A 13,865-nucleotide genomic window follows, 5' to 3' on the forward strand; every position below is an offset into this window, starting at 1 on the left:
GAAGAGACAGAGAGATCCCTGCTTGCAAGACGAGGCTGTGTTTACCATTGTTTCTAAACAGATTCAGGCTTTAGAGAAAGTAATTGGCGGAAAATGGTGAGAAGGGGCTGGCGAAGGCCAACTAGTAGTCCTTGGGGTCTTTTAATTCTCTTTACGCCCAGTTTTGTGTGGAAAGAAATTGCTCTTACTTCCTTTCCACGCCCTTCGCCGTATTTTTCTCCCATATTCATCCTGGGAGTTTCCTTCACCTACAAACAGCCCTGATTTCACAGCTCTTGACTCTCAAGTTTCTACAGCCCTGGCCTGGGTGTGATCCTGATCAAAGCTGCACACTCGCTCAGGAGCTCTGCTTCCTGTTCGCCATCTGCAGAGTTTGGTAATAAGGACGACTGCTGCTGCTAAGTCGCTTCAGTCGTATCCAACTCTGTGCAACCCCATAGACGGCAGCCCACCAGGCTCCACCATCCCTGGGAATCTTCAGGCAAGAACATTGGAGTGGGTTGCCATTTCCTTCTCCAATGCATGAAAGTGAAAAGTGAAAGTGAAGTCACTCAGTCGTGTTCGACTCTTCACGACCCCATGGACTGCAGTCTACCAGGCTCCTCCGTCCATGGGATTTTCCAGGCAAGAGTACTGGAGTGGGGTGCCATTGCCTTCTCCGAATAAGGACGACACTTAGTCATAATAAAACCCACAAGGCTGCAAGGAGTACCAGCTTCTTACCGCCGCTGCTGGCCGTGGCCGCTGGCCAGACGGGAGCGACCCCTAGACGCGGCGCGGCCTCGATGACGCAACACGCAGCCTCCGTGACGCAAGCCCACAGCTTCCGTGACACAACCGCGTCTCCTCAGGGCCCGCCCACAGCTACACGGACTAACCGCTAACCAACCTTCAATCCCTGCCACTGCTGCCGGTTACTGGGAATCTGCGCGGTTGGGGTCGCGCCGCTGCAACATGTCGCAAAAGCCAAAGAGCCGGGGCTGCCCCAGCTCCCAGGTCGAGCGGGAGCTGGGTGGCAGCAGTGAGGAAGCCCCGAGCACGTCTCGCGGGCTGGGTGGCGCTGCGGCGCAGCTGCAGGCCCAGGCCTCCCCCGCCCCCGAGCCACGCTCCCAGAAGCAGCTGGAGCTGAAGGTGGCGGAGCTGGTGCAGTTCTTGTTGATCAAGTATCAGAGGAAGATCCCTATCCACCGCACTGACATCCTGCGGCACGTAGTCGGCAACGACAAGGACGTGCTCCCAGAGCTGCTGTGGCGGGCGGCCAAGCGCCTGGAGTAGTGTTCAGGTACCGGCTGGGGGAGCTGGAGCCGCGCAGCAACACCTACATTCTGGTCAACACGCTGGAGTTGGTGGAAGAGGATGCGGAGGTGCACGGCGACCAGGGCATGCCCACCATTGGGCTCCTCATGATCTTGCTGAGGCTCATCTTCATGAAAGGCAATAGCATCAAGGAGACCGAGATCTGGGACTTCCTGCGGTGCCTAGGGGTACACCCCACCAAGAAGCACCTTGTCTTCAGGGACCCCAAGAAACTCATCACCGAGGATGTCGTGCAGCAGCGATACCTGGATTACTGGTGCATCCTGCACACAGAACCCGTGGACTATAAGCTCCAGTGGGGCCCGCGCAGCAACCTGGAGACCAGCAAGATGAAGGTGCTTAAGTTCATGGCTAAAATCTACAACCAGGACCCCAAGGACTGGCCGGCGCAGTACCGCGAGGCTTTGGCGGACGAGGAGGCGAGGGCCAGACCCCAGCCCGTGGCCCCGACCCCAGCCACTGCCCCTGCCTCAACCCCTTCTCCAGTCTCTTGAAATCTGAGACAAACCCCAGGGCCCGCTCCCTCCCCAGGGGGAAGGGCTGGAGGTGGGAGGAAGCATCTTGCTTGTTTAAATGCGTGGTAGTTCCAGGACGTGTTTGCAAACTTTTCTTCTTGTAAGTCATTTTGATTCTAAATTTTCATTTAGAAGGTAACTTGTTTTGCTTTGCGTCAGTGTCTATGTTTTTTGGTGTAAAGATCTTGTTAGCTTTGTAAAGCAAATTGAACTTCCTACCCTGATCTGAATCTGCCAAGGAAATATAAGAGAACTAGCCCTTGTCCGGCCTTTGAATTGCCCCACTCTGTAAGGGAAAAGTCTTTGTAAATTGAAAACGAAAATGTAATTGCCTATATCCCCTTTTACCTTAATGCAGCTATTTTAAAAATCTGTTTTCTGTGCATATAAGCATTTTGAGTCATTCTAAGCAATGTGCATAATGTAGTTTTTCCAAATAATTTTTTACATTGATAATTACTATGCTGTGTGGCTGACCATTTTGTTCAATATTTTTTGCTACTATAGTTATAATACTGTATTTTATATATCTATATCTATATATATATATATATGACAAGACCTAGCATCACCCAACCACCATTAGCACCCTGTGCAGGATGCCTCATCTAAACAAACAAAACAAAAATACAAACCCAATCATCAGCAGACAGGATTAGCACCTCACTCAGCCTTGCCCATCAGAGGAAAAACAAACAAACACAAAAATTCAGCACAAATCTCACCCTAGACAAAGCTTACACAAACCATTGGACCAATCTTAGGAGGGCAGAAACCAAAAGAAAGAAAGAATTCAACTTTCTTTGAAGCCTGGGAAAAGGAGACCTCAAACACAGTAAGTTAAAAAAAGATAATGAAAAAGCAGAGAAATACTACACGAATGAAGGAACAAATTAGAAACATATAAGTCCACATAAACGAAGAGGAAATAGGCAAAATACCTGAAAAAGAACTGAGAATAACGATGGGAAAGATGATCAAAAACTTTGAAAAAAAAATGGAGAAAATGTAAGAATCAATTAACAAACACCTAGAAGAATTAAAGAATAAAGAGACAGAGACAAACAGCACAATTACTGAAATTAAAAACACTCTAGAGGGAATCAATAGCAAAATATCTGAAGCAGAAGAATGAATCAGTGAGTTGGAAGATAAAATGGTGGAAATAACTTCTGAAGAGCAGAATAAAAAGAATGAAAAGAACTGAGGATAGTCTCAGAGACCTCTGGAACAATATCAAATGCACCAACATTCAGATTATAGGGGTCCCAGAAGAAGAAGCAGGGAGGGCAATGGCAATCCACTCCAGTACTCTTGCCTGGAGAATCCCATTAACAGGGGAACCTGGTGGGCTGCTGTCTATGGGGTCGCATAGAGTCAGACACGACTGGGCGACTTCACTTTCACTTTTCATGCATTGGAGAAGGAAGTGGCAACCCACTCCAGTGTTCTTGCCTGGAGAATCCCAGGGAGGGCAGAGCCTGGTGGACTGCCGTCTCTGGGGTCGCACAGACTCAGACATGACTGAAGCACCTTAGCAGCAGCAGCAGCAGCAGAAGAAGAGTAAAAGGAAAAGGGTATGAGAAAATTTTTGAAGAGATTGTAGATGAAAATTTCCCCAACATGGAAAAGGAAATAATCAAGTCCAAAGAGTCCCATAGAGGATAAACCCAAGGAGAAACACTGCAAGACACATACTAATCAAACTAACAATCTAAACACAAAGAAAGAATATTAAAAGCAGCAAGGGAGAAGCAACAAGTAACATACAAGGGAAACCCCATATGCATAACAGCTGATCTTTCAGCAGAAACTCTGCAGGCCAGAAGGGAAATATATTCCATGCAAATGGGAAGCAAAAGAAAGCTGGAGTAGCAATCCTCATATCAGACAAAATAGATCTTAAAATAAAGAATATTACAAGAGATAAGGAAGGACACTGCATAATGATCAAGGGATCAATCAAAGAGGAAGAGATAACAATTGTAAATATCTATGCATCCAACATAGGAGCACCTCAGTGCCTAAGACAGACACTAACAGACATAAAAGGAAAAAAGATAGTAACACAATAATAGTAGGAGACTTTAACACCCCGCTCACACCAATGGACAGATCATCAAAACAGAAAACTAATAAGGAAACACAAGTCTGAAATGATACATTAGATGAGATGGATCTCATTGATATTTTCAGGACATTCCATCCAAATGCAGAAGAATTACACCTTTATCTCAAGTGAACATGGAACATTCTCCAGGATAGATCACATCTTGGGTCACAAGTCAAATCCCAATAAATTTAAGAAAATTGAAATTGTACCAAGCATCTTATTTGACCATAATGCTATGAGACTAGACAAGAAAAAAAAAAAACAAAACTGTAAGAAACACAAACATATGGAGATTAAACAACACGTTTCTAAACAACCAACAAGTTACTGAAGAAATTAAAAAGGAAACCAAAGAATTTCTAGAAACAAATGAAAATGAAAACATGACAACTCAAAACCTATGGGATACAGCAAAAGCAGTTCTAAGAGGGAAGTTTATAGCAATACAATCCTACCTTAAGAAACAAGAAAAAAATCGAATAGACAACCTAACTTTACACCTAAAATAACTGGAAAAAGAAGAAGAAGAAGAACAACAACAACAAAAACTCAAAATTGGTAGAAGGAAAGAAATAAAAATCTGAGCATAAATAAATGAAAAAGAAATGAAACAATAGTAAAGATTAATAAAACTCAAAGCTGGTTCTTTGATAAGATAAACAAAATTGACAAGTCTTTAGCCAGACTCATCAAGAAAAAAAAGAGAGAAGAATTAAATCAACAAAATTAGAAATGGAAAAGGAGAGGTTACAACAGATGATGCAGAAATACAAAGGAAAATAAGAGACTATTATGTATAACTACATGGCAATAAAATGGATAACCTGGAAGAAATGGACAGATTCTTAGAAAAATTCAATCTTCCAAGACTTAACCAAAAAGAAATAGAAATTATGAACAACCCAATTATAAGCACTGAAATTGAAGCTGTGATCAAAAATTTCCCCCAAAACAAAAGCCCCAGACAAGATGGCTTCACAAGAGAATTCTATCAAACATTTAGAGAAGAGCTAATGCCTATCTTTCTACAACTCTTTCAAAAAACTGCAAAGGAAGGAACACTTCCGAACTCATTCTATGAGGCCACCATCACCCTGACACCAAAACCAGACAAAGACAACACAAAAAAGAAAATTACAGGCCAATATCACTTATGAATACAGATGCAAAAATCCTCAATAAAATTTTAACAAACAGAATTCAGCAACACATCAAAAAGCTCATACACCATGATCAAGTTGGGTTTATTCCAGGAATGCAAGGATTCTTCATTATATGCAAGTCAGTCAATGTGATACACCATATTAACAAATTCAAAGATTAAAAACCATATGATCGTCTCAATAGATGCAGAAAAAGACTTTGACAAAATTCAGCATCCATTTATGATTAAACCTCTCCAAAAAAATGGGCATAGAAAGAACCTACCTCAACATAGTAAAAGCCATATATGATAAGCCAACCACAAACATTATTCTTAATGGTGAAAAACTGAAAGAATTCCCCCTAAGATCAGGAACAAAACAAGGGTTTCCACTTTCAACACTATTATCCAATGTAGTTCTGGAAGTCCTAGCTTCAGCAATCAGAGAAGAAAAATAAATAAAAGGAATTCAGATCAGAAAAGAAGTAAAGATCTCACTGTTTGCAGATGACATGATACTGTACATAGAAAACCCTAAAGATAGTATCAGAAAATTGCTAGAGCTAATCAGTGAATTTAGTAAAGTTTCAGGAAACAAAAGCAATACACAGAAATCACTTGCATTTCTATATAAGAATGAAAACTCAGAAAGAGAAATTAAGAAATCAATCCCATTCACCACTGCAAAAAAAGGAATTAAATATCTAGGAATAAACTTACCTGAGGAGACAAAAGAACTGTACAGAGAAAATTATAAGATGCTAATGAAAGAAATCAAAGACAACATAAACAGATGGAAAGATATTCCATGTTCCTGGATAGGAAGAATCAATATTGTGAAAATGACTACTACCAAATACAATCTACAGATTCAATGTGATCTGTATCAAATTACCAATGGCATTTTTCACAGAACTAGGACAAAAATTTCACATTTCATATGGCAACACAAAAGACCCTGATGAGCCAAAGCAGTCTTGAAAAAGAAGAATGGAGCTAGAGGAACCAACCTTCCTGACTTCAGATTATACTACAAAGCTACCGTCACCAAGACAGTATGGTACTGGCAAAAAAACAGAAATATAGACCAATGGAACAAGATAGAAAGCCCAGAAATAAACTCATGCACCTATGAGTACCTTAATTTTGACAAAGGAGGCAATAATATACAATGGGGCAAGGACAACCTCTTCAATAAATGGTGCTGGGAAAACTGGACTGCTACATGTAAAAGAACAAAATTAGAACGCTTCCTAACACCATACACAAAGATAAACTCAAAATGGTTTAAAGACCTAAATGTAAGACCAGAAACTATAAAACCCTTAGAGGAAAACATAGGCAGAACACTCGATGGCGTAAATCAAAGCAAGATCCTCTATGATCTACCTCCTAGAGTATTGGAAATAAAAACAAAAGTAAACAAGGGGGACCTGATTAAACTTAAAAGCTTTTGCACAACAAAGGAAACTATAAGCAAGGTGAAAAGACAACCCTCAGAATGAGAGAAAATAATAGCAAATGAAATAACTGAAAAAGGATTTATTTACAAAATATAAAAGCAGCTCATACATCTCAGTGCCAGAAAAACAAACAACCCAGTTAAAAAGTGGGAAAAAGACATAAGCAGACATTTCTCCAAAGAAGACATACAGATGGCTAACAAACCCATGAAAAGATGCTCAACATCACTCATTATTAGAGAAATGCAAATCAAAATTCCAATCAGAATGGCCATCATCAAAAAGTCTAAAAACAATAAATGCTGCAGAGGATGTGGAGAAAAGGGAATGCTCTTGCACTGTTGGTGGGAATGTAAACTGATATAGCCACCATGGAAGATGGTATGGAGATTCATTAAAAAAATAGGAATAAAACCACCATATGACCCAGCAATTCCACTCCCAGACATATACCCTGAGTAAACCAAAATTTAAAAAGACATATGTATTCCATTGTTCATTAATGCACCATTTACAATAGCTCGAACACAGAAGCTACCTAGATGTCCATTGACAGATGAATGGATAAAGAAGTAGTGGTACATATACACAATGGAATATTACTCAGCCATAAAAAGGAACACATTTGTGTCAGTTCTGATGAGGTGGATGAACCTAGAACCTATTATATTGAGTGAAGTGAGTCATAAAGAGAAAATAAATAATGTATTCTAACACATATATACAGAATCTAGAAGAATGGTACTGAAGAACATATTTACAGGGCAGCAATGGACAAACAGACATGGAGAATAGACTTATAGACATGGAGAATAGACTTATGGACATGGGGAGAGGGTGAGATGTAAGGAAAGAGTAGCATGGAAACTTACATTACCATATGTAAAATAGATTGCCAATGGGAATTTGTTGTATGGCTCAGGAAATTCAAACAGGGGCTCTGTATCAACCTAGAGGGGTGGGATGGGAAGAAGATGGAAGGAGGTTCAAAAGAGAGTGGATATATGTATACGTATGGCTGATTCATGTTGAAGCTTGACAGAAAACAACAAAACTCTGTAAAGCAATTATTCTTGAACAATAAAAAAATTAAAAAAAAAAAAAAAAACCTATCACAACTCCCAGGTCATTTTCATGGAAACAAAAGGTAGAGCCTTCAGAAGAGGAAAATTTTTGAATTCCTAGAAATTCAAAGAGCAAAATGCCTATTAGAGACATAAACTTTACTCAGATAAAGCCTACATAGCTGCCTCACATGGGATAAATTAACACTCATTCATAGGCACAGTTCTTGTAAAGGAAAAACCCCAAATATTAATTATTCTTATTAATAAGAAATATGAAGATGATAATCAACATTTCCAAATTCCTGATATTGCAAACATGATAAAATTTCACATAAAAGTCATATCATTATATTTGGAAATCAAATATATTAGGCAAAAGAAATGAAAGCAAAACACTAAATTAAAAAAATGAGTCTAAGCACAAGAGATTAATTTATCTTGTCTCTTAACTAATATTTATCTAATACTAGAAGTATCTTCACCCTTCACAGGGTATCTTTGCTTTTACTTAGAATTATTACCTTGCCTAGGCCTTCATCAATTGAGAATAAGAGCCTATCAACTGTCCTTAACAGCCTTGTCTAACTCAGTGCAACTCTGAGCCATGCCATGTAGGGCCACCCAAGATGGATGGGTCATGGTGGAGAGTTCTGACAAAACGTGGTCCACTGGGGAAGGGAATGGCAAACCACTTCAGTATTCTTGCCTTGAGAATCCCATAAACAGAATGAAAAGGCAAAAAGATAGGACACTGGAAGATGATCTCCAGTCGGTAGGTGCCCAATATGCTACTGGAGATCAGTGGAGAAATAACTCCAGAAAGAATGAAGAGACAGAGCCAAAGCAACAGCAATACCCAGTTGTAGATGTGACTCATGATGGAAGTAAAGTCTGATGATGTAAAGAGCAATATTGCATAGGAACTTGGAATGTTAAGTCCATGAATCAGGGTAAATTGGAAGTGGTCAAACAGGAGATGGCAAGAGTGAATATAGATATTTTAGGAATCAGCGAACTAAAATGGACTAGAATGGGTGAATTTAACTCAGATGACCATTATATCTACTACTGTGGATAAGAATCCCTTAGAAGAAATGGAGTATCCATCATAGTCAACAAAAGAGTTTGAAATGCAGTACTTGGGTGTAGTCTCAAAAACAACAGAATGATCTCTGTTAGTTTCCAAGGCAAAACATTCAATATCCCAGTAATCCAAGTCTATGCCCCTACCAGTAATGCTGGAGAAGCTGAAGTTGAATGGTTCTGTGAAGACCTACAAGACCTTCTAGAACTAACACCCCAAAAAGATGTCCTTTTCATTACAGGGGACTGGAATGCAAAAGTAGGAAGTCAAGAAACACCTGGAGTAAGAGGCAAATCGGGTTTAGGAATACACAATGAAGCAGGGCAAAGCCTAATAATAGCATTTTGCCAAGAGAATGCACTGGTCATAGTAAACACCCTCTTCCACTCTTCCAACAACACAAGACAAGACTACACATGGACATCACCAGATGGTCAACACTGAAATCAGACTGATTAGATTCTTTGCAGCCAAAAATGTATAAGTTCTATCAGAAGATGGTCAGCAAAAATAAGACCAGGAGCTGACTGTTGCTCAAATCATGAACTCCTTATTGCCAAATTCAGACTTAAATTGAAGAAAGTAGGGAAAACCACTAGACCATTCATGTATGACCTAAATCAAATCCCTTATGACTATATAGTGGAAGTGAGAAATAGATTCAAGGGGTTAGATCTGAGAGACAGTGTGCCTGAAGAACTATGGACAGAGGTTTGTGACATTGTACAGGAGACAGGGATCAAGATAATCCCCAAGAAAAAGAAATGCAAAAAGGCAAATGGTTGTCTGAGAAAGCCTTAAAAATAGCTGTGAAAAGAGGAGAATCAAAATGCAAATGAGAAAAGGAAAGATATACACATTTTAATGCACAGTTTCAAAGAACAGCAAAGAGAGATAAGAAAGTTTTCCTCAGTGATCAATGAAAAAAAAATAGAGGAAAACAATAGAATGGGAAAGAGTAGAGATCTCTTGAAGAAAATTAGAGATACAAAGGGAACATTTCATGCAAAGATGGGCACAATAGAGGACAGAAATGTTATGGACCTAACAGAAGAAGAAGATATTAAGAAGAGATGGCAAGAATATATAGTAGAACTAGAAAAAAAGGTCTTGATGATACAGATAATCATGATGGTGTGATCACTCACCTAGAGCCAGACATCCTGGAATGTGAAGTCAAGTGGGCCTTAGGAAGCATCACTATGAGAAAGCCAGTGGAGGTGATGGAATTCCAATTGAGCTATTTCTAACCCTAAAAGATGATGCTGTTAAAGTGCTGCACTCAATATGCCAGAAAATTTGGAAAACTCAGCAGTGGCTACAGGACTGGAACAGGTCAGTTTTTATTCCAATCCCAAAGAAAGACAATGCCAAAGAATGCTGAAACTATGGCACAATTGCCCTCATCTCACATGTTAGCAAAGTAGTGCTCAAAATCCTCCAAGCCAGGCTTCAACAACATGTGAACTGTGAACTTCCAGATGTGTAAGCTGCATTTAGAAAAGGCAGAGGAACCAGAGATCAAATTGTCAACTCCCATTAGCTCATCGAAAAAGCAAGAGAACTCCGGAAAAACAGCTACTTCTGCTTTATCGACTATGCCAAAGCCTTTGACTGTGTGGATCATATCAAACTGTGGAAAATTCTGAAGGATATGGGAATACCAGACAACCTGACCTGTCTCCTGAGAAATCTGTATGCAGGTAAGGAAGCAATAATTACAACTGGACTTGGAAGAGCAGACTGGTTGCAAATCGGGAAAGGAGTATGTCGAGGCTGTATATTGTAACCCTGCTTATTTAACTTTCATGCAGAGTACATCATGAGAAACGCTAGATGAAGCTGGATGAAGCACAAGCTGGAATCCAGACTGCTGGGACAAATACCAACCTCAGATATGCAGATGACACCACTCTTGGCAGCAAGCAAAGAAGAACTAAAGAGCCTCTTGATGAATGTGAAAGAGGAGAGTGAAAACGTTGGCTTTTTGAGTGTTGAGTGAAAACTCAACATTCAGAAAACTAAGATTATGTCATCTGGTCCCATCACTTCATGGCAAATAGATGGGGAAGCAATGGAAACAGTGACAGACTTAATTTTTTTGCATTCCAAAATCACAGCAGATGGTGACTGCAGCCATGAGATTAAAAGATGCTTGCTCCTTGGAAGAAAACCTATGACCAACCTAAACAGCATATTAAAAAGCAAAGACATTACTTTGACAACAAAATTCCATCTAGTCAAAGCTATGATTTTCCACTAGTCATGTATGGATGCGAGAGTTGGACTATAAAGAAAGCTGAGCACCAAAGAATTGATGCTTTTGAACTGTGGTGTTATAGAACAGTCTTGAGAGTCCCTTGGATGGCAAGATCAAACCAGTCCATCCTAAAGGAAATCAGTCCTGAATATTCATTGGAAGGACTGATGCTAAAGCTAAAACACCAATACTTTGGCCACCTGATGTGAAGAACCTCTTCATTTGTAAAGACTCTGATATTGGGAAAGATTGAAGCCTGGAGGAGAAGGGGATGACCGAGGATCAGATGGTTGGATGGCATCACTGACTCAATGGACATGAATTTCAGTAAACTCTGGTAGTTGGTGATGGACAGGGAGGCCTGGCTTGCTACAATCTATGGCATCATAGAGTTTCACATTACTGAGTGACTATACTGAACCGAACTGTCCTTAAACTGGACCCTTTGAATCTATCCTATAGAACTTCACCAGAACCTCAGCAAGAAACTCCAGAGTATGGCTCTGTCACAGGAAAAACAAAACAACTAATTGAAATGAGCAAATGAAAATAGCTGGAGATACAGTGAACTTTGACCAGTACAATGTGTCTCTCATTCATGCTCTTGATTGCCCCACCAGTATTGTAAGATTCCTTGATTTGGAATTCCTGAGCTGATTCTGATTCCCAGTGACTTTCTCCTTACATAGCCATTCTTCAGGAGGCTTGACATGCATTTTCTAAAGTGTTTTTTACATCATCTTATTCCTCTGATTAGTGGTCCCATGTTTCCTCATTTTATGAATGCCTCTTTTTCAAGCTAGTGATAGTCAAACATCCCTAGACAACTGACTTCTCCACAGCTCCTGAAAATTGATCTGCTCTTACTCCATTCAGAATACTCTCCTTATGAAACCTTGGATTTTCTCTGAGATTGAAAAATTTTGTTTTTTTCACTTTAAATCCCCCCCGTTTTTTGGGGCATTCTTTGGAGTTTTTATTCATTCTTCAGAAATTATACCCATGCAATTTTCTTCCTTTATTAGAGCCCTCCCAGAAACTACAATCAGCCTTTTATTCTATACTGTTTTGAATTTTATAGTTTCATACTTTGGGGTATGTTTCCTTAACTGCATTATAAGCTAAATAAAGCAGTTTAAAAACCTTACACTAATTATGTTTCTCTCTCATAACTCCAAAAAAAACATACCAAGCACAAGGTAAGCATGTTCACATAATATTTTTTTTTTATTTAATGGTAAGTGCTCAATAAATATCCACTTGATTTTATTAAAATTGAGATGTGGTTCTGAATGTTAATACTGAATACCTAATACTTAAGCTTTGGGATCCTGCTGCTAGAAGGATATAAAAAGAGAAACAAAAGTAAACCAGAATAGATACTGTATATTGTAAAGTTTTAGAGTTCTGCTTATTTTAATTCAACAAACATGCATTTAAATAATATTTATAGACATTATACTATAGATAAGTATACGGAGATGACTGAGATGAACATGTTTTTATTTTTGAGACAGAATAATATTGCTTTTATAGTAGAAATACAATTGGAGGAACATAAAAGAAAGAGAAATTAATTCAAGATGTGAAGATGAATGATTTCACAAAAATGCTAGATAGGCTGGGCTTTGAAGTGTGGACAAAATATTGACTATATGGAAAGAGAAAGCATTTCAAAGTGGTGATGATAAATTGAGGTTCCTTAGGATTGCACTTGAGTGTGTGTTAAGTTGCTTCAGTTGTGTATGACTTTTTTTTTGATTCTTTGGACAGTAGCCAGCCAGGCTCCTCTGTCCATGGGATTCTCCAGGCAAGAACACTGGAGTGGGTTACCATGCTTTCCTCCAGGGGATCTTCCCAATCTAGGGATTGAACCCATGTCTCTCACATCTCCTATATTGGCAGGTGGGTTCTTTACCACTAGCGCCACCAGGGAACCCCTAAGCTAATAGCCAATTAAATAATTTTCTTGTTTTGCTTCCATGTCTTTCCTATAAATGTTTTACCTCTTAACCACTTTCAGTTTGATGCTTTCTGATTTTAATTGACTTTTGCTCAAATAAACTCAAAAAATTTTAATGCACCTCAGTTTATCTTTTAAAAGAGGGGGAAAGGTCTTTTAGTGAGGATGAACAAAAATTAAGAAATGGGAAAATGGTTTGAGTGTAGTGAGTTTGGGAAAATGATTAAAGAATGACAATCATGGCTGAGGAGCCAGAAGGTAAGAATGGGAGGGTAACCTGGTGATTTCTAGTAGTAATGTGATTAATAATAAGAAATATGTGTTTGGTCTTCACCCTCCTTTCTGGCACAGAACCCCTAAAACTTTTGGAATTTCCTAGATGGTAAGAGTTATAAAGAGGTCATGATATTCATAATAAACTCATTTCAATCACATCTGAGTTTATGTTAATAAGATGAATTTTGGAAAGTACCTAAGTGTTTGTTTGCCAGGGGAACCAAACCTGTGATTAGAGAGTTGGAGCTTTTAGTCCTACCTCCTGACCTCTAGGGAGGGGAAAGGGGCTGGAGGTTAAATCAATTGCCAATGGCCAACGAATTATGCCTCTATAAATGAAGCCTTCATACAAACCCCAAAATACTAGGTTTGGAGAGTTTCCACAATGGTGGATATCTAGAGGTCTTGGGATTGTGGCATGATCTGAGAGAGCAAGGAAGCTCTGTATGCCTTTCTTCATAATTTGTCCTATGCATCTCCTCCTTGTAGCTGTTCCTGTTTTTTATCTTTTTATAGTAAATGAATAATCTAGTAAGTAAATTGTCTTCCTGAGTTTTATGAAATATTCTCACCAATTAATCAAATCCAAGGGGTCATAGTAACTTCCAATTTATAGCCAGTCAAAAGTGGAGGTGACAACCTGGACTTGATAATTGGCATCTA

The 13,865-nt window shown here is 39.4% G+C and overlaps 1 protein-coding gene across 1 annotated transcript; it reads left to right on the plus strand.

Moving 5' to 3' along the window:
- Positions 1-954: 954 nt before the first annotated feature.
- On the plus strand, positions 955-1,811 carry NDNL2 (necdin-like 2). Its single transcript, XM_010841692.1, is given in 2 exon segments — positions 955-1,270; positions 1,273-1,811. Coding segments are annotated over 2 exon segments (855 nt in total).
- Positions 1,812-13,865: the final 12,054 nt, after the last annotated feature.

The sequence above is a fragment of the Bison bison genome, unplaced genomic scaffold (genome assembly GCF_000754665.1).
Source record: "Bison bison bison isolate TAMUID 2011002044 unplaced genomic scaffold, Bison_UMD1.0 scf7180017864166, whole genome shotgun sequence".
In the NCBI taxonomy this organism is placed as follows: Eukaryota; Metazoa; Chordata; class Mammalia; order Artiodactyla; family Bovidae; genus Bison; species Bison bison.